The sequence below is a fragment of the Oreochromis niloticus genome, linkage group LG22 (assembly GCF_001858045.2).
Source record: "Oreochromis niloticus isolate F11D_XX linkage group LG22, O_niloticus_UMD_NMBU, whole genome shotgun sequence".
In the NCBI taxonomy this organism is placed as follows: Eukaryota; Metazoa; Chordata; class Actinopteri; order Cichliformes; family Cichlidae; genus Oreochromis; species Oreochromis niloticus.
Genome location: NC_031985.2, coordinates 35657672 through 35677843, shown reverse-complemented (window position 1 = coordinate 35677843; position 20172 = coordinate 35657672). Strand labels below are relative to the sequence as shown.

General features: G+C 39.9%; 1 protein-coding gene across 2 annotated transcripts in view; it reads right to left on the bottom strand.

The window, feature by feature from the left end:
* The window catches only part of arhgef2a (Rho guanine nucleotide exchange factor (GEF) 2a), a 33210-nt gene that overhangs the window by 9539 nt on the left and 3499 nt on the right, over positions 1-20172 (bottom strand). For both annotated transcript variants that reach the window (XM_025902344.1, XM_003455249.5), the window contains exons 2-17: positions 18997-19159; positions 17664-17731; positions 16612-16660; positions 16288-16420; positions 15065-15174; positions 13480-13623; positions 13034-13284; positions 12832-12957; positions 11157-11274; positions 10670-10746; positions 9200-9371; positions 6690-6766; positions 5965-6137; positions 3093-3160; positions 1780-1968; positions 205-291 (exon numbers count right to left, since the gene is read on the bottom strand). In XM_025902344.1, the coding sequence (XP_025758129.1) occupies positions 205-291; positions 1780-1968; positions 3093-3160; positions 5965-6137; positions 6690-6766; positions 9200-9371; positions 10670-10746; positions 11157-11274; positions 12832-12957; positions 13034-13284; positions 13480-13623; positions 15065-15174; positions 16288-16420; positions 16612-16660; positions 17664-17731; positions 18997-19159 (2005 nt within the window). The remainder of the gene's footprint in view (positions 1-204; positions 292-1779; positions 1969-3092; positions 3161-5964; positions 6138-6689; positions 6767-9199; positions 9372-10669; positions 10747-11156; positions 11275-12831; positions 12958-13033; positions 13285-13479; positions 13624-15064; positions 15175-16287; positions 16421-16611; positions 16661-17663; positions 17732-18996; positions 19160-20172) is intronic.

Sequence of the window (20172 nt, the reverse complement as noted above, 5' to 3'; positions counted from 1 at the left end):
AATGAACACTTATATCTGTATTCATACATTACATACTAAAAAGGAGTATTGTGTTACAGATGATGACCTAAGCACTTACTAATACCTAACTAATGCTTGATAGTGCCACATTATAGGTTGTTACTATTTTTCTCAATGTATATCCATAATTAATTCAGTCAAATTTAAGATGATCATAAATGAGAGACTGAAACGCTGACTTACTACAGTCTACCACCTCCATGTGGCTGTGATGGCACAAAAGGCGGGTGTCCATGCTGAAGCCCAGAAGGAGTTCACTCAGTCTGTCCACTGTGAGGACACGCACACACGCACCCACGCACAGACACACACACACACACACACACACACACACACACACACACACACACACAGACACACACAGGCACACACGCACGCACACACGCACGCACGCACAGACACACACACACGCACGCACGCACACACAGACACACACAGGCACACACGCACACACGCACACAGACACACACACAGACACACACACACAGACACACACACACAGACACACACACACAGACACACACACACAGACACACACACACAGGCACACACGCACAAATTTGTTTCTATTAACTTTACATCTTTTTCTATTTTTCTGTTCCCATGTTTATTCCTCTTGGATGTCTTGTATTTGCCACAGGCTGTGTGTCAGATGTATGTATAGTATGTCAGTCAATGGTAAGTGAGCTTGATATGGCCAAAAAAGCTGTTAACTTCCAAAGTATCATCGCGTCTCTTCTTAACCTAACTTCAACAACTCTTTGCTAAAGTTTCTTCCTTTCTCATCAACTTTATCTCCTGTAGTTACTACAGCTCTGCACATCACCCTAGTTTTGAAAATTGATACCAGCTCACCGTTCCTCAGACATTCTCTCAGTTCCTCCACACGTATATCACCTAGACCATTTGCCTTCCACTCTCCATCTTCTTCATAGCTGCTGTCACTTCCTCCTTACTTACAATGATCCTCTGTACTTGCTGTATCTGTCCTTCTCTCTCTCTCTGTCTCTCTCATTTTCTTTATTGATCAGCTCATCAAACTACTCCTTCCATCTCAACACACTTTCTTTACTCATAGCAGATAGCACACTGTAAGCCTTTGCCTTTCTATCCCTTATTTGATGTACATTTAGTTCTTGCTCATTCCACCAGCAGCTCGTCTGTTTCCAGACGATACATAAAATACTGTAGTGCAGTTTTCCTCACCACTTCATCCAGCTTCTGCCATTCAATCCTGGATTTTACCTTCACTTAATTCCTTTTCTTGATATCCAGAGGCACCTTGCAAACTACCATCTGGTGCTGCCTAGCTGCATTATCTCCTGACATTACACCTACGTGCACTTTCTTTTACACTTGTCCATCACCTTTTTTCAACACTCCTTTATCTGTCCTTGCATGCTTTTTGAGAAATCCAATACCGTCAGCCCTACCTACCCAACACTACCTCATCACCTCTGTTCCCTTAATCTACATGTCCACTAAAGTCTGCTTCAGTCTTCAAGCTTTAGCCTCAGCCTCAATTATCTGACAGGTTACAGTCACTTCAGAAAAAATTCAGGGGGGAAAAGTGGATATAGGAGTTTGGATAGTAAAGATTTTCATTCTTGTTTGCTACAAAATGTTTATTTTCTACTCATACTTCTGATTAAAATTATGTGAAGTTATGTACAAAAAATGTTGTTGTTTTTTTGTTGAGTTCGATCAGATATTCACCTTCAAATGTGGACTATGCTAATATGAAACGTGGATAGTTACCCTCAGATGTGGCATCCAGTAATAGCTTTTCAGCACGAGGGGCTTGTGGTGTGTCGGCCCTAAACAAGTAGCGAGTGATGGGAGGCTGCAGGCTCTCCTGGCCGCTTGTCACCTCTGCCAGTTCACAGAATAAAGTCACTCTTTCCTGCAGGAGCTCCAGCATCTCCTGGTCCTTGTGCTGCAGATCAGCTGATTGGATGACAATCAATCAGTCATCAGTCTAAAAGAGACGTACAAAAAACCAAATCCTGCCTCTTCATAAGTCTCCCTTGTTTATGTTGATCTGACAGAAAGGTCCGGCAGGTCCCAGCCTTCACTAGACAAAATGTAAATGCTGATGCAGGATGCTTTAGTTTAACATACAGTTCATGTAAATAACTATTCAGTTCAATTTTCAGTTTAATTTTATTTGTATGAAACAAGCTCAGACATGGTCTAAACAGGAGGAGACCAGTGCAGCTATGACTGTGGAGCAGAAATGGTCCAGTGCGTTGAGTTTATGGACTTTCCAGCTGCTGTTTTTTTCTGGTGATTCTTTGGTCGACTTGTTATTTGCTTCATATCTTCATTTAACTTCCTAGTTTTAGTTTGTCCTGTTCTCAGTTCTTGGTTGTTGAGAGTTTAGTTCCACACTTGTGTCAATTCCCTGATAAGTTCATTCATGCCTGTTTCCTCGTTTAGTCACATGCTTCAGTTCCTCTGCTTCTGGTTAGATGTCACTGCTCCAAAATTGTTTGCAATCAATACATCAGAAAAAAAGCAGCTTGATCAGAGAAATTCTGTTAGGCATTTGATGGTTTTACTGTTACCATAACTGCTTTGCTCGTTTTACTGTTTACTGTTATTCCAAACTTGTGATATGCTGTCTTCTTGTGCAAAAGCATTTACTGTGGGGCAAAAACGCAATCCAAGATAATACTGGCATGTCAGAAGATCTAAATAATTACTGATACTAGCACAGATGTTCTGCCTGAATAAACACATGAGCCAAAACTGCTGTGGATACTACAGCAGGTTTAATGTTTTAGATTTATATCCATGTTTGGTATGTTTGATACTCTGACAGGGCGTGGTTTGGAGATCACAGTGTTGTTTGGTCAAACACCTCTGTATTTGGTAAAAGTATGGAAACCTTTAAATAACTATTTAGGACCAAAAAGGTGAAAGAACACCTGGTTATTCATCTTTTTGGTTAAAGTTTGTGGTAGAGAATACGTAGGCAGTTCCACCAATAAGCTACCATGTCATCTCTTTCTGGTTCCCAGGTATTTGAAATGTGAATGTAATTCAGTTAGTCTGTATATTCTCCTGACCTTTGAGCCTCCTCAGATGAGCCTTGTGTTCCGACTCTATCAGGGGAAACTCTTCTCTTGATGGACACCTGAACACACAAAATCCAGACCACACATATCGTCTCATCAGTCATAAAACGGATACAAATGTTTTAGATTTGTCGGTTTTTTGTTCATAAACTAATTAGTAGACATTTATACCTCAATAATTATACAGATAGTAAAGATAGAAATTTGCAGTTTATCACAACTTGGGTCTCATTTTTGTAACTCGTCTGTATTACCCTCACCTACGGTTACAAGCTCTGGATGGTGACCAAAAACACGGGTACAAACAGAAATGAGCTTTCCCTGAAGGGTGTCTGACCTCTGGGGCGAGGAGCTCAGCCATCTGGGAGCTCCTCCGCATCAAAAAGAGCCATTTGACGTGGTTTGGGCGTCTGATAAGGACGCCTCCTGGGTGAGGTGTTCCCAGCATGTCCCATTGGGAGGAGGCTGGAGAGCATGAGTGTCAAGATATTGAATAACACATGCATATACTGAGCTGAGGTTGAACTACACACCAAACTAATCACAGCCCCATTGCCCCCAAATTATATATATATTTATATAACAATAAACATACAGAGCGCCCCCATGGAGAAGAAACTGGAAGCTAGAAAGATGGAAGTTATTCCCATGAAAAGATGTAAATACAGTGCAGTAAGTATTTCTGAATATTTCTCACTATACTGGCCCTGTGTGGTAAATCCCCCCTTTGTTGAATCATGAACTTTGTGGAAAGCTGAGTTAGATTTCAGTAGCCACACCCAACCCTGATTACTGTTAGACCAACTAAATCTAGAAAAGACTCAAACAGACAGTACTCAGATGTACACTAAAAGATCTCAAAAAGCAACACATCATATAACAATCTAAGGAAACTCAAGAACAACTGAGTAACAAAATTTTTGACATCTTACAAATCCAAAGACTTTGGGACTCCACCACAGACGGAGAAAACATCAAACAGTGATCAACTCCCCAGGGAAAGCACCAGAATTACTCCAGGAGGTCACAGAAGAACCTACAGCAACATCTAGAACAGACCTAGAACTGCAGTCCTACTTACCTCATTAGGTCAGTCGTCATGATTCAACAGTAACAAAGAAACTGGATTGTTTTGTATTTGCTAAACACATCTTGATGATCCCCAGAGTTTGTGTCCCGTTACATCTGGCATGAAACTAATGAGCATTTAAAAAAGCGTACATCATGAACCAGCCAGCATGACCCGGGCAGAGTGGCTCACCGCCAGTGGCGCATGAAGACCAGTCCCACAAGGCACCCAGCCGAGCCCCCCACATCCCCCACATCCTCACCAATCCCGGAAGTGAGATGCACCCACCACTCCACATATCCCACGCCACTCTCGCCCCACTTGGAGTCAACAGACAACACAGGAGACATAAGAAAATGGCACCCACCCCATCATAGCAAACCAACACCCATGGAGGCGCCAAGGGCGAAGGCTCGTCCCTGAGAACCGCCGAGGGCCAGAAACCATAAACCCCGGGACAAGAAGAGAGACAGCACGAGTGCAAGAGGGAGACGCAGGTGGCAGACAGCACCGCCAACCCACAAGTCTCACAACGCCTGTTCTTCTACACTCAGGTTTTATTTGAGTCATGTAAAATTTGTTTGATCTAACACAAAGAGATGCCTTAAAAAACCGAATAAAGGAAGTGTTGAATTTTTTTCCCAGTAAAACCTAAGATAAAGGTGATGAACAGCAATCTTTAGTTATAAAGTTTCTATAAAGCAGACTGGGACAAAAACCCCTACTGACATACACTTAGTACTCGACCAGGGAAACTCCTGCATGCAAGCAGAGCATGAAGAGGTTTATGGTAGCTGCTCATCAGGTTTAAGCAAACCCACCAAAGTCGTGGGGACAGGAGCCAAGGATGTATAAACTGAGAAATTTACTATAAAGATGCCTCCAGTGTGGATGAATCTGAGAAGAAAAGACAGGTTGAACTGAGGTAAGAATATTTTATCACTGTGTTTTATTATCTTAATGCTGATAAGACAGCGTTGATGGTCATTGGACCGGAAAAATGTCATTACTTCTCCCAAAACTTCACCTTGAAAATGGATGACTATGTCATAAATTGCAGGGACGGGGTAAAGACCTTGGGCGCATGATTCGACCCGGAGCGCTCCTTCGAGTCTCATGTAAAAGACACAACGAGGACTGCCTTCAATCACCTAAGAAACAGCTAAGATTTTTATTTGTTCATCTTTTTTTGTCTTCAAATAGCTGTTCAGCACTTTGTTTGAAAGTGCTTTATAAATAAAGTTATTATTATTAGTAGTAGTAGTAGTAGTATTTATTATTTTTATTTTTATTTATATTATATATTTATATATTATATATATATTATATATAAATAAATATAATATAAATATATATATAAATATATATAATATAAATATAAATATATATAATATAAATATAATATAGAAATATATATATAATATATATATTATATTTATATATTTATTTATTTATTTATTTTTATTATTATTTATTATTTATTATTATTATTATTATTATTATAGCAACCAGTGTGCCGACCTCATAACTTAGGAGGAAAGTACAGGCTCTATGAAAAACATGCTACATTTATTCTGCTCTGCAAATGCAAGTAAATATTTTGTCTGATTAATTTAGATTTTGTTTTCTGTGGGATTTACAGAGTCCATAATTTTCTCTGGGTAATTACCTTTTTCTTTATATTTTCTAAAATGTAGAAATAAGACCCAAGATGCAATAAATCTCAGTTTCCCCAACATGTAGATTACAAACTGATGGAAAGCTTTAGCATGTGTTGTATGTGTATTTACCCACTTGCTGACAGCGTGCTGTACATGGCGTATCCAGATGTTCTTGTCGTCCTTGGAAGCAGCATAAAACTCGTACATCTCAGGAGGAGTGGAATCACTAATCAGATACATGCCTCGTTCCTGATTGGCTATGTCCCTTACTATTAGGTTCTGAAGAGACAGTACTGGAGGTTTGTCCTAAAACGCACACCATGGATAGTTTTAGTGAAATAATAAGAGAAAGAGAAAAACGTATTGTAACTATGTGTTTTTTTACTCTGGTTTATCTTTTTATTTTACATAAATGACTTTGTTACATGAAAGCTTACACACACATACACCTCGAACAGGTAAAACAGCCAGGACACACCTAAAGATACAGATTCTGTGCATTTCATTGGGTTTTGGCTGAGGGGTCTTCTCGGGTTCTGTTAGCATGCTTAGCATGCCGCAGCTATTTGGTTACCAGTAATGCACATCATTGTACTTTCTCTTTCTTGCTGCATTCGCTCTCTGTCACCTGCTTCATCGCTGTCTGTGTGTAAGCAGTATTTACTTATTTATCAGTATTTATTTAGTGTTTTGAAATATCATTTTCAAAACAAAAGGGTTACAATCTTTTTAAAAAATGTCTTTCCACTCATCTATTCCAAAAATTATTCATTTATGTCACTAGTTTTAGCATGCTTTGGGGGTTTTTTGGTTAGTTTTTTGTGTGTGTTTTTAATATGTGTGCAAACATTTTCTTACCATAGATGGAAAGATGTACCTCTGGTCCTTCTCCTGCAGAAACACCAGGATGTCAGACATCAGTAAGACCTGTATATCTACACAAACACACACATAAACATTTTTTCTTAGAATAGAATCACCCTTTAGTGTCATTGTATAAAATCTTTACTTAATGCAATGCAGGATGGTTCTGGGTTTAAATGCTGAAGTGTGGGAGATAGACAGAGGCAACCATAGAGACTCCACCACCCAGCAGGTTCAATCCCAGACTTTCAAACCTTGGTAACAACAACACAGCCCCTTTCTAAAAGTTTTATTTATACAGCACCAAATCACAACAACAGTTGCCTTAAGGTGCTGAGAGATTGATATTGCAAGGTAGGGACCTACAATAATACAGAGAAAACAGAGAAAACCTAAATCATATGACCCCCTATGAGCAAGCCCTTTGGCGACAGTGGGAAGGAAAAACTCCCTTTTAGCAGGAAGAAACCTCCAGCAGAACCAGGCTCAGGGAGGGGCGGGGCCATCTGCTCCAACCAGTTGGGGTCAGGGGACAAAGACAGGACAAATTATTAATAACTAATACAATAATATTATAATTAATAATAGTAAAATATTAATGATAAAATGAAGAATGGTTAATGCAGAGTAAATGTATAAACACACAGTGAATGAAGAAAAATCAAACAAAACAAAACAAGGTGAGTAAAGAAGAAGCACCCAGTGCATCATGGGAGTCCCCCAGCAGCCTACACCTATTGCAGCATAACTAAGGGAGGATTCAGAGTCACCTGGTCCAGCCCTAACTATATGCTCTAATGGGGTGATATGGTATTGAAAAGTTAATAAGATAAGACGGGGCCTGATTATTCAAGACCTTGTTTGTGATTGAAAGGATTTCAAATTTGGATTTAACAGGGAGCCAATCATGAGCAGCCAGTATGGGAGTAATATCTTATACGTCGTGTTAAGGCCGTCATTTTCTCCATGGGTGTTAAAATCACCCACACCACTCGGACAGCCAACAGTTTAATATGACCATGTCTGACATTGTTAAAGAAAAACAAAAAAGATAAATGCTCATATTTAAGAGCATAAACAAAAACAAAAATCCAGTTAAATGTGACCACAGAATAATACCTGAGAAAGTTCAAACTGAAGCTATAATACATATACCTCTTTTATATAACATATTCTAATAGAGAACACTTTCACTGCTATACTTTACCAGTGAAAAGGTCAAACAACACAGGAGGTAAAAAAAAAAACTCCAGTTATGTTAAACACTATATTGATCATAGCTGATTTCTTAATTAACATGAAAATTAATCAGTAAGATACAGTTAACAACATAAGTCTCTTATTTTGGGCAAACACATCAGGTGGACTTTGTCCTCCACCGACATTCTTCTTCGTCTTTTGGTTTTTATTTAGTCATTTTTCATATCGGCTTTGATGTCACACATTTTTTTTAATATTTTTCTTTTTTTACCAGGTCCATAATCCATGCCTCAGGGAACATTAACATAACATAACCTGTCACAGTCCTGGGTCGGTCTTTGAGTTCATTTCTAGTATCTTGGGTTCAGTTCCTGTGCTCCGTGTTCCCTCTGTCTCCTCAGTCAGTCATGTCTCTATGTCTCAGTGGTAAGTCAGCGTCGTTGTGTATGTCTCTTGCATTTCCTGTTTTACTTTGAAAGTCCATGTCCTATGTCAGTGTATTCTGTTTTCCTCCCTGTCTCCTCATGTTTAATTAGGTTCAGCTGTGTCTCCCTCTTGTTGTGCATTTCCCTCGTTGCCTTCTGTGTATTTATGCTATGTGCTGTCCTCTGTCTCTTGTCGGTCTGCATTTATTCTTGCTTGCCTTTCATTCTAGTTGCGCAGGGTGTCCCGACTTTTCATTGTGCAAGCACAGTCGTACTTACTTTTATTATTATTTTTATTTCATTATATTTGTCATTTTTTAAATTGAGAATTTGTTTCATAATAGAGATTCATGGTTTTTAAGGTGTATTTTAATGTTGTTTATTATTAATGACAGAATAATTACATAAGCCAACGTATTACGTGTGTTTTATATATACGGTCTGTACATCAGGGGTGTCCAACTCCAGGCCTGGAGGGCCGGTGTCCTGCAGGTTTTAGATGTGTCCTTGATCCAACACAGCTGATTTAAATGACCTCAACATGTCTTGAAGTTCTCCAGAGGCCTGAACTCATCATGTGATTCAGGTGTGCTGACCCAGGGTGTGATCTAAAGCCTGCAGGACACCGGCCCTCCAGGCCTGGAGGTCCCCACCCCTGCTGTACAGCTTTGTAAAGGTCAACTGAGGCTGATTTAAATGTTCAGTTTTGACTTGATGGTATTTTGTCAATATGAACCAAAATCTCTGAGGAATGTTTTCACCACCTTGTTGAATCTATGCCATAAAGAATTAAGACAGCTAGTAATAGGACAATAGTCAGTGTCTACCTGTTGTATTATGTTTGTTTTATTAAATATTAATCACCCAGTTGTTGTGTACCTTTGAGTCGTGATCCTGGAGTTTTCCAGAAAAGGGTCCCTTCACGGATAAGTCTCCTTCGGAGTAACTCTCCAGCTTTAAATATTCCTCCATCCCGTACTATGGCCTCAGCCCTTGGGTCAAGCTTGGCAAGGATTTCCTGAAGCCGCTGTGTTTTCTCCAGATCGTCCATCTGCCGACAGGAAATTCAATCTTACATTTTCAGTTTGATTAATTATTAAATTATGTATTAACATCTGAATGAACTAACGAGCTAATCTGAGTCAGCTAAAATGGATGTTACAAGGAGATTTTTAACATCCATTTTGAAACGGTGATGGAGGTGGAGGTGTGCTCTGAAGAGAAGAGGAATGAACATCACTTGAAGCAAGACAAAATAAATGTGTGTGAATTGGAGGGAGTCAGGTGGAAAGATGAACATGCAAAGATTAAAGATGGTGATGGTAGATGGGTACCAAGGGTCAACCATCTCAGGGAATGGACAGTGTACTAGAATGAAGACGAGAGCACAGGCAGGGTGGAGTGGGCTGAGATGAGTGTGGTGGGTGATTTGTGACAGAAGGACAGGAGCCATCATTAACAGGAAGGTTTACAGAATGGTAGCGAGACCTGCTGTCATCTATGGTTTGACAGGAGGTGGAGCCGGAGGTGCTGGATGGTCAGGTTTTCATTTGGAGTGACCAGGATGGACAAAGTTAGAAATGAGGACATCAGAGAGAGACTGAGATGTTCAAAAAAACAAACGGGACTCATTTTAAAATCATTCTTTTCCTCACAACACACTGAAACATCTGAGATAGGAACCTCATGTGTGGCAGTGCCTGCTAAAGCCCACGTTAACCCCTGAGTAACCATATTAGTACTAAACATAATATTATTCATTCTCATGCATTGTCTGTTTTTAGTGGTATGCTTTGAGCTCATTAATGGTCTAAGTATTTAAAATTAAACTGAGTTTTACTGAGTTTTTTTTAGTAAAAGTAGAGGAATAGTAACAGTAACAATAGTAGTAGTAAGGTCTTATTACTAAAGGTTTTTCTATTGAAACTAATAAATACTACATATTATGACTGTATTACAGTATAATATATTATATGAGATTATTCAGTAGATAAAAACAGAAGTAAACCAGTCTTAGAAACAAACAAAGATCTCGAGTATGAGCTAAAAGAATTTGTGTGGAAGTTTAGAATCTGTCAAACAGGGCTGGGAATTGTTTGTCCTGCAAATGCTACAAATGCTCTCTTTAGTAAGTGAAACAGCTTGCCCACTTTACAGCTGAGGTAGGAGAGCGAAGAACAAATGAATGCGTGAGTGAATGAGTGTTTGCACTGACTTGTACTTGATGTCTGAATGTGTAAGATTTATAAAAGAACTTAAATTCTTTGTGAGTTCGCTGATATTTGAATTTGAATATGAAGAGAATGAATGACACACAGATTATTGCACAGGGAGAGAACACTTCAGCACCTGTTGGTCAATTGAACTAAGAAGTTCTCTGACCATCAGTAGAGCCTGGGCCACAGAGGAAGCTTCTTCTTCATCATCTGGATAAAAAACAAGCAAACATCCTTGCATGTTATCTTACTCACATAGAAACAAGCATCAGATTCATCTCTAATTTCAGTAAAACTGTGAAGTTTGAATTTCATCTTCTGACAATTTTTTCAAAAGAAAGAACAAAATATAAATTTGCATATATGAGTTTTAATTTACTAAATCCAGCTCACAAAAGCTTTATGTATCAAATATATTACCCTGGGTGTTAAAGGGTTAAGTTTTCCATAAATAACAGAAAATGGAGAAGAGGAAAAGGTTCACATTGAAGCCTGGTGTTGCTTCGATGTGTGAAACCATAAATGTAGCTATTAGCTAAATGTGAAAACTAGCATTTTTTAATTTTCTAGTGACGTGGTAGATCTGAAAAAGAAGGAGGCAGATGACTGGGATGAGTCACCAGTTGTGTTGTCCAGAATGCGCTGAATAAGTGCAGGATACTTGAACATCCGCTGAGTCACCAATAAGATGCACTCTTGAACACCATGGCAACGTAGCAAGGGTCCTCGACTCACCTGCTGCTTAGAGACAGAAAGGAAGCTTTAATTTTTCATTGTTATTTAAAAGTGATCAGTGACGATGTTACAGAATCAAACACTCAGCAGAGCTGAAGTCAAAGGTATGACTTTTCTCCAAGAAGTCATGGTTTCAACCAGTTTCCATGAGGGTGGCCTGAGGGCGCGACAATGTCTAGTTGGCGCTGTGCTAACTGTATCAACACTGTATGTGTGAGTGCATGATTGGCATTTGTCATGGAATAGCAGAATTGGCAGGTCCACCCTGGTATCCTGTGCTGTCCACAGATAAGTGCAGGTTCACACTGAACACACGTGACATACGTAAGAGGACCTGGAGAAGCCGTGGGGAACACTCTGCTGCCTGGACAAGTTTAGTGGTGGGCCAGTGATGGTCTGGGGTGGCAGGTCTGTGCTTCATCAGTACCTAAGATAAATTTACTGCCCAATAAAATGAACAGAACACTTGGAAAGAACATCAGATATCAATGGGGGGAAAAGAATTGGCACACAGACCTCTACAGGCTGAGCAACGCCATCCTGAGCGTCGTTTCAGTATCAGTGTGAATTCCTCTGACCCACTGTACCCTGCACTGGTGCAGTGGGTAACTGGGTTGCTCCTGGTGTACAATGCCCGGCTTTATCTGGCGCTAATATGCAGGCAGATCTAAAAGTAGATCCCCCAGGTCACCACCTGCAGTCTCATTAGGACCATGTCCCAACATTGTCATGCAAACTCCTGAGTACCATTAGTAAAATGGAATAGCCTGCTGTGCCATTCTTTAAATTCAGCTGTCTGTAGGTTCATAATTCCATTTCATTCCATCAAACAATGAGGCATCCTTTCATTCCTAACTCATTACCAGTCTATACCAGTATGAGTATCCATCATGAATGTTTTCCCCATTGAGATCTGATGTGTTTTCCAAGTGTTCTGTTAATTTTAGGGGGCAGTGAATTTATCTTAGGTACCGATGAAGCATTTCCTCCACTCTTCAATTGAAGCTGCGTTTTCTTTTTCTTGAATGTCTCCTCTTGTTCTTAAACAGGATTTCTGCCCTTTGTTACCCAATTATAGCAGCCACATCTGGTTCCTTAATTGTGTCTTTCAGACATACTCATTCAAACCCTTTAGCTCTACTCCAACATGATCAGCATCTTTAGTCTATGGACTCCTGAGTGACTTTTCACTCTAGAGTTTTGCTCTTTCATTCATATCTTCTTATTGAAGATGTGCAAGTAAAATTGAAATGCCTTTAGTATGAAACATTGTAGGTGCCAAGTAAACCAATTATTTACTTGCTTATTGTTGCTTTATTGTTCATATTTATTATGCTGCTGTGTCGTCAACAGCAGCACCAACAACAACTGGTAACAAGCCCTCGCGGTCACACGAGGCTACTGATGCTGGCAACAGCTATGGAGAAGTGCAGCAGGAAGGGCAGCAGTCCCAACAACAAAATGAGGAAGAGACGGAGGAAGGTGAAATAATAATTAGGAAGTCTTGGTAGGTCGGTACAGTCGTTAACATATACATATGCTCATGCATGTGTCTCCTACCCGTATGAAGAACTGGAACTTCTTGTCTTTAGCGAGCAGCTCCTTGTATGATTTGACAGCCTTTAAGTGTCGGCTACAGAACTCAGCATAAGTCTTCTGCATGTCATCTGCAGACTGGCCTGAGAACTGGCAGAAGAACACACAAACAAGTCACGTTATTGTGAATGTGAGTCAGTAAGGTAAAGTCAGCAGAATCACAAACCTGCTCTACTAGAATATCCCCCAGTTGATGGATGGTGTAATTGTGGTTGGATCCAGGTTGCAGGCTGTTCTTGCGCCGCAGGAGAAGTTGTGCCAGAAACTGGGAATGTATCTTGATGAGCTGGTCCAGGCAGGGAAACATGGCATGCACGGTGCTGGGCTCTAACTGAAGCTCCTCCAGCATGCCTTGTCGAAACACCCTCTCCATGATCTGCAGTGTCTGCATGTGGTGCAGCTCTGTATGGATCAGCTCTAAGAGATACACACACACATATAACAAAGGTGAGATGAGATGCATACGGCATTTTTAAATGACAACCATTACATATTTCTAAACGGTGACATACTGTTTTGTTGCATATGCAAACACATGTATAAAGTTTAGCAATAGACTGAACGTCTGCATATAAGGCAGAAATGATGAAAAATAGATCATGTTTTTGTCACCATAGATGACATCCTGCCTCTTGATAACATTTTTGCGATGTGTCTGTAAGTAACTGCTATCCACAGCCATGCTCCACGAGTCAGCCTTAAAGTCCTGGCCCTCAAGCTCGATCTCCTCCAGGACAGAAGCGTAGTACATGTCTCCTAAAGAGGAAAAGAAGATCAGTATGAAAGACTGCAGACTCACAGACTATTGTTTTATTTTACTATTATTGTATGAGAGATTATTGTAGACTGAAGACAAAAGTTTGAACAGACGACTTGAGCTTTCTCCTGTACTCTGAAGGTTTGAAGGTTTGAAGATTTAACGACCTCGTCATGTCTTAGAAATGTGTAAAGTTTCACTTATACTACTGTACAGTTGTAGTCTACTACATTCAGGAAGAAAATGCTGTTTATGAGGATCTTATTACTAATCAGAGCATTCACTAAGCGGTTAATGGACTGGTTCTCATATGGCACTTTTCTACTCTACCCTAGCACTCAAAGCGCTTTATACAACCGGGGTCATTCAGCCATTTATACAAGCACTTATTTTTTTAAATGAGAGTGCTTCCTATCTAGCATTCACACACATTCATACTCTGATGGATGCAACTTGGGGTCAGTATCCTGCCCAAGGATATTTAGCATCCCGATCAAACCAACAACCTTCCAGTTAATGGACACCTGCTCCACCTCCTGAGCTGCAGCCACCCCCAACTACTAGTAGTTAAGCATTTATCTATTTAAGTTAAGCACCAAAAATGCATTCATGTTGATAAGCGTGCTTAAATTCTGGTAACATGCATTCATCTGTCACAATGTTACAATAAGAAGGTGTGCAGGCGTGGAGAGAACGCCAGTTCCAAACTGCAGTTTTGGAACTGGCGTTCTCTCCACCTTATTAATCCATAAACTATCAGACAAATTATTGGGACTTGTACTCTTTGCAGTCTCCCATTCAGCCCTTACTTTCTATGTGGAAAATAGTCACAAGGAATTTCTGTTTTAAAAACCTACATTCTCCAGGTACACCTGTTCAACTGCTCATTTATGCACATATCTAATCAGCAGCATTAGTTCTCTGGGTGAAAATGGCCTGTTGACAGCAGAGGTCTAAGAAGAACAGTACAACCAAGGTATGCACAACATCCTCCCTGAACATGCACCTCACCAAAGCTCGAAGCAGCAGGAGACCTCACTGTGTGCCAGTCCGAAAATGGCCAGGCTAAAACTTGCACAAGTGTCACAAAGTAACGTGTGAGGGTGTATTTCAGTGACAACGTTTCCATTTTCATGTGTTTGTTTTTTATGCCAGATATTATTTGCAGCACTCTGGTTTAATTTTAATTTATTTTTTTTTTCATTTATTACCCATTACCCTTATGATTTATCACATCAGCCATCTTCATGAACTGTTCTGGTTTGTTCTGGTTTGTTTTCTACTACAGTCCAGTGTATTGTGATGTTGCTGCAAAATGACCAGTTTGGTTACTTCGGTCTTTGTGAGTATATAACATACATGTATAATTAATAACCTACTAACTGACTGTGAACATATGGAGCTGTCTAAGATTTTGTGTTGCTTGGATGTTTGCGATACCGTCATCATTGAGCGACTCCATCGACATAGTTCTGTTTCTGAAGCTGAGGGAGTCCGTAGACTGGGAGAGAATTCTGCGTAGTCCCAGGGGAGCATCATCATTCAGCGACCTGCAGCACACACATGCATGCAGGTATTATTGGTGCATAACTATTGTGCATGAAATAAATGTAGTGGCGAACAAACTGGAGAACCAAACTGAGCCAAAATGTTAAAATAATAAGAGGTACCTTGAACAGTGGTGTTTAATGCATAGAGATTTCACTGGCTGTACACCAACTCAGACATTTTGGAGTTGGGAATGTTAGTGTTGTGATTGAAGCTGACAGTTTCCAACAAAGTTTATGAGGGTTAACTGAAAATTTCCTCGTGTATATATATATCAACATGGAGCCGTATGAACTGCCATCACAAAATCAACACATCTAGTGTCAATCCCAGACACAGTGGGTGAGCTCTTTGGTTTTGAACAAACATGGAATGGAGGGTTTGTAATAGATCTTCTTTTTTTGAAGGTATTGTTGTTCTTTTTGGGTGTATGTGTCACAGAAAAAGAGCAACAAGGCTGCACTGTTTGCATGACTTCACAGGGGGCCATGTGTGCCTCCTCTAATCCCCACCGGTCAAGACTTCCCCCCTCCCTCAGCCTGGTTCAGCCAGAGTTTTTGTCTCTGTGTTTCTGAACTGAATTCAAATCAGGTGGAGCAGAGTATATGTTTTGCAATCTGAGATATTATCACACTGTCCCTGTGAGCATTTATAAAACCTATATTAATACATTTTTATCATTGTCAATGACTGTAGCATAAAGATGGACATGGATAATCTTTGCCTCATCATCATCTGTCTGTCAGTCACAGTCTGTTCTGTGCCTCACTCATCAAAAACATTGACCTGTTGGGGGAAAGCAAGCATTATGAATACTCATGGTTGCACTTCAAAATCATCTTAAATTAGCTTCATGACCTTTCCTGTCCCACCATGTGACAGTGAGTGACCACGGTTAAGGACACGTACTGTGTTTTTAAAAGATCATTTCCTGTCCTGCGTTTTTTGCATTCTTGATGTTCATTAAACATTCGACAAAGCCAATCCAAATCCAACCTAGTGGATGTGACTGGTTTCTGTCCTTAATCCAACAAACAAGTGTGCACTGATGACCTCAGGCAACTTTAACCAAACAACAGAGCAACACTAATATTCGCTCTATGTTTATGACCCACCCTACGATGTTGTTGGTGGAAACACTCTTGGACAGGGATAGGTGAGAGCGGCCACGGCGTGATCTGAGCAGAGATTGTCGGAAGCTGTCAGAGGGGTAAATAGCTGAAGTTGGACGTTCCCGCATTCCTTGAGCTGAGAAGAAAAAATAGTTGTATTATAAAGGGGAAAAATATCCCAACATGTTAGCAAGCTAAAGAGGATTTTAATGTTGACGGAGGAACATACTGCAAAAGAGATAGATAGGAGGGAGGAAGGAAAGAAGACAGGACAAGAGTGAGGCAGAATATGCAGCTCACTTCTTACATTTGTTCCATTGTTCTTACTTTTTGCACGCAGTGGAACATTGTTCTTCATCAGGGCCGTCTTTTGTTGCTGAATTAATAAAGGACAAAAACTACAATTACAGGAGCACAAAAAATGAAACAAAGAGAGTTTCTAGGTCAGTTTAGCTACCAGAATAAATTCACTAGTCATTATATTTAATGTTGATTGAGAACCCAAAAGCAAACTGTTAGGAATAAATAAAAGGGACTAAAACAACCTTTTATTGACACAATAGGCTGTTCATGAGGGAACACTGTAACGTGGGGGAATGACTCGGAGCTTGGAACTGCAGCACTACAGGAACCACAGAAACACTAACAGTACAAGAACAGAACAGAACTAGAGACAAAGACTATGACACAAACAGGGGGACAGGAAACAGCAGGGAACACAGCTGGAACTACTGGGAACTATTCAGAACAGAAATACGTTTAGATCAATAAATATCTGAACAGCACAGATACTGAAGTGCAGACTTTCAGTGTTACATGTAAATTTCAGCAGCACTACATCCACAATTTGACAAAAACAATTAGTATTCTTGATGAACTGTTACAGGCTGTGTTTCATCATTTCTGATTAAGCAAAGACCATCATTCTCAAAAGTGATCTGATACCTTTAAATACAAAAGAAGTACAAAACTCTTCCAGTGCTTGGATTCACTAGTGCAGTGTCTGTTGGTTTGATGATGACTTCTATAACATCACTGTTTTACTTGGTAACTGTAACTCTAAGTCTGTGACGTGTCTGTGAGATCAGTAAATTAAACAGCATGTAGCTAATCTTAGTCACTGCTTGAAGCTCTTTTGCACAACGAGCCACATTGACCCAGTCACACACACAGCCACTCAGTGATGGATACAGCAGGACACTTTGGACACTGCCAGTGCTTAGGCAACAAGAAGAGCAGCCCAAAAATTAGATGACCATGCATCTGAACCAGCTCAGCCTCACCCAGACCAGACAGATGAAGAACACGTGCTCAGACTGATGTACAAGACTCTTTGGTTTTTGTAGAAACTGTGATTAGTAGTGAAGTCCGTGTCTTACCCTCTGTTTCATTTTGGCACAGTTCGGCAAAGTATCTCGACATCGGTTGTGGATAGTGGCACTGCATGCTGGAATAAATGAAGACACAAGAGGCAAAATAAACAGCGAGGAACATAAAACATGCAGTTAAATCAACAAACTCATTAGACACAGATCTTTCACTATAATCACATCCACAACCAAAATAATCTCTTTAGTCACCAATTTCGCTGCCAACAACCTGTAAGCCAGCAGTTTTTAAACCACTTCTTTATTTATCCAGAACCTATTCAGTGCTTATTTTACTTACATTTTTCAAACATCAAGGGGGCACCAAGGAACCCACTGGTTAAACCAACAGTTGTGATGTGAAAACACATCAGTCCTCAATGCTGTATAAATGTACTGATATGGACGGGAATGAAAAGTTAAGAAAGTAAGAAACAGGTCACAGAAACTCTTATGCACTGATGACAACTTGTTCGGGGCCATGGCTCACAGTTTACAACGTACTTCACTCTTAGCAACAGTAACCCTGTTTTTTCACACATGATAAGCTGTGAGCGATAGTTTATTATGGCATATACTGTGCATGAGGGCACACACAGCCTGCAGCCAACCAGTAGCTTTGAGAATAAGAGTGGACTGAGCTGTCATCGTCACACTGTGATAAAAACAAATAGCAAAAACTCCTTTTGTTGTATTTTGACAGGTTATTTAATTTGGTGATTGAAACTGTGTTCACTGACTGCTCTTTATTTCTTCAGTCATCACATTATAATAAAGATTCTGAAAATATCAGCACTACTGTGACTGCTGATGTAGTCATGATGCGGTCACGGTCAGCGGCCGCCCCTCCCTGAGCCTGGGCGTTTCTTCCTGTTTAAAGGGAGTTTTCCTTCCCGCTGTTGTCAAAGTGCTTGCTCATAAAAGGACATGTGATTGATGGGTTTTCTCTGTTACTTCTCTGTTTCCTGTGACTAAAGTGAAGACTGATTCAAAATAAGAGTGGAACCAGGTCTCTTCATCTTTGACCATAAATAGTTTTTTTTTTTAGTTTAATTTAAGAATTAAATATTAATGTAATGGCCCCCTCTTGTCTCCCTCCTTTCAAAGTCTAATTCAGTTGATAAAAAGGGACCAAACACTAAAAAACCAAGCTAGAGGTGATGCCTAACTCACTGCACATCCTGTGTTTTTAGACATACAGAGAACTTTGCTCTGAGGTTTGTGTCTCTAGCTTTATCATCATACTCACAATAAAATAACAACTTCCTGAACTACGCTCGTCTAGCTGCCTCTCACTATATAAAGCATAATGATGAGACGGTGGAATAACTACAGTGTTACTTACTAGGGCAGCAGAGAGCCTCCTTTGCAGTGATACTCTTGTTGCATGCTGAGCAGAGTGTGGTTCCTGACACTGTCAGAGATGTAAAAAGGTGACCATTGGGCTTGAGCACCACACTCTCCCTTGCAGCCTTCTCTCGCTCCCTCATGCGCTCTCGCTCTTTATTCTGAAAATGAAACAGAATGTAAAAAACTTGTAATACAAAATACTTATTCACATACTTTTACTGAGAGAAAGTAGAGCTTATGCACTGAATCTGCTACTTAACATCTGTGAAATTAGTTCTGCTTATTTACATCATAGCTTGAGTCTAAAGACAGATTGGGATGAAAGAGGAGCAATTTATCAGGGAAGCAGAATTATTACTAAACTACACGTTCAGATAACTTGGCCATAAACAAATGCATTGTTGTAATATCTTCCATAAAGCTAGAACATAGAATAGAATAGAATAGAATAGAATAGAATAGAATAGAATAGAATAGAATAGAATAATCCTTTAATTGTCCCACAAGGGGAAATTTGGTTGTAACAGCAGCCAAAAAGACATAAACATACACAATTTTTCTTGAATATTTACATAAAGGACAATGGTTACTATATACAGAGAGTACTGTACAGTTGTTAAATTAAATAAAAATAACTACAGATAAGAGGCAAACCAGGTTGTAGTGCAAATCGGTTGATTAACTTATTGCAGTTACAGCGCTGATGTAAACATCTATGATTGTTGGGAGCAGTTCTGATTGTACAGTCTGACAGCTGCAGGGAGGAAGGACCTGCGGAAATGCTCCTCCATGCATCTAGGATGTAGCATCCTACCCAATATCTTACTATTCATCACTGATTGAAGTAAATAAGAACAGCCCCAGGTTTCTCTTCAACACTGTAGCCAGGCCGACAAACAGTCAGAGCTCTGTTGAGCCAACCATCCCTTTAACGTTAACTAGTAATAATCACAACCATCACTATGTAACTCTTAATCTTATCTACAGCTACTTTTAGTACCATTGATGTTAAGTTAGACTCTTTTTCTCCAATTGATCTTTCTGAGTTAACTTCAATAATTAATTCCTCCAAACCATCAACGTGTCTTTTAGACCCCATTCCTACAAAACTGCTCAAAGAAGTCCTGCCATTAATTAATGCTTCGATCTTAAATATGATCAATCTATCTCT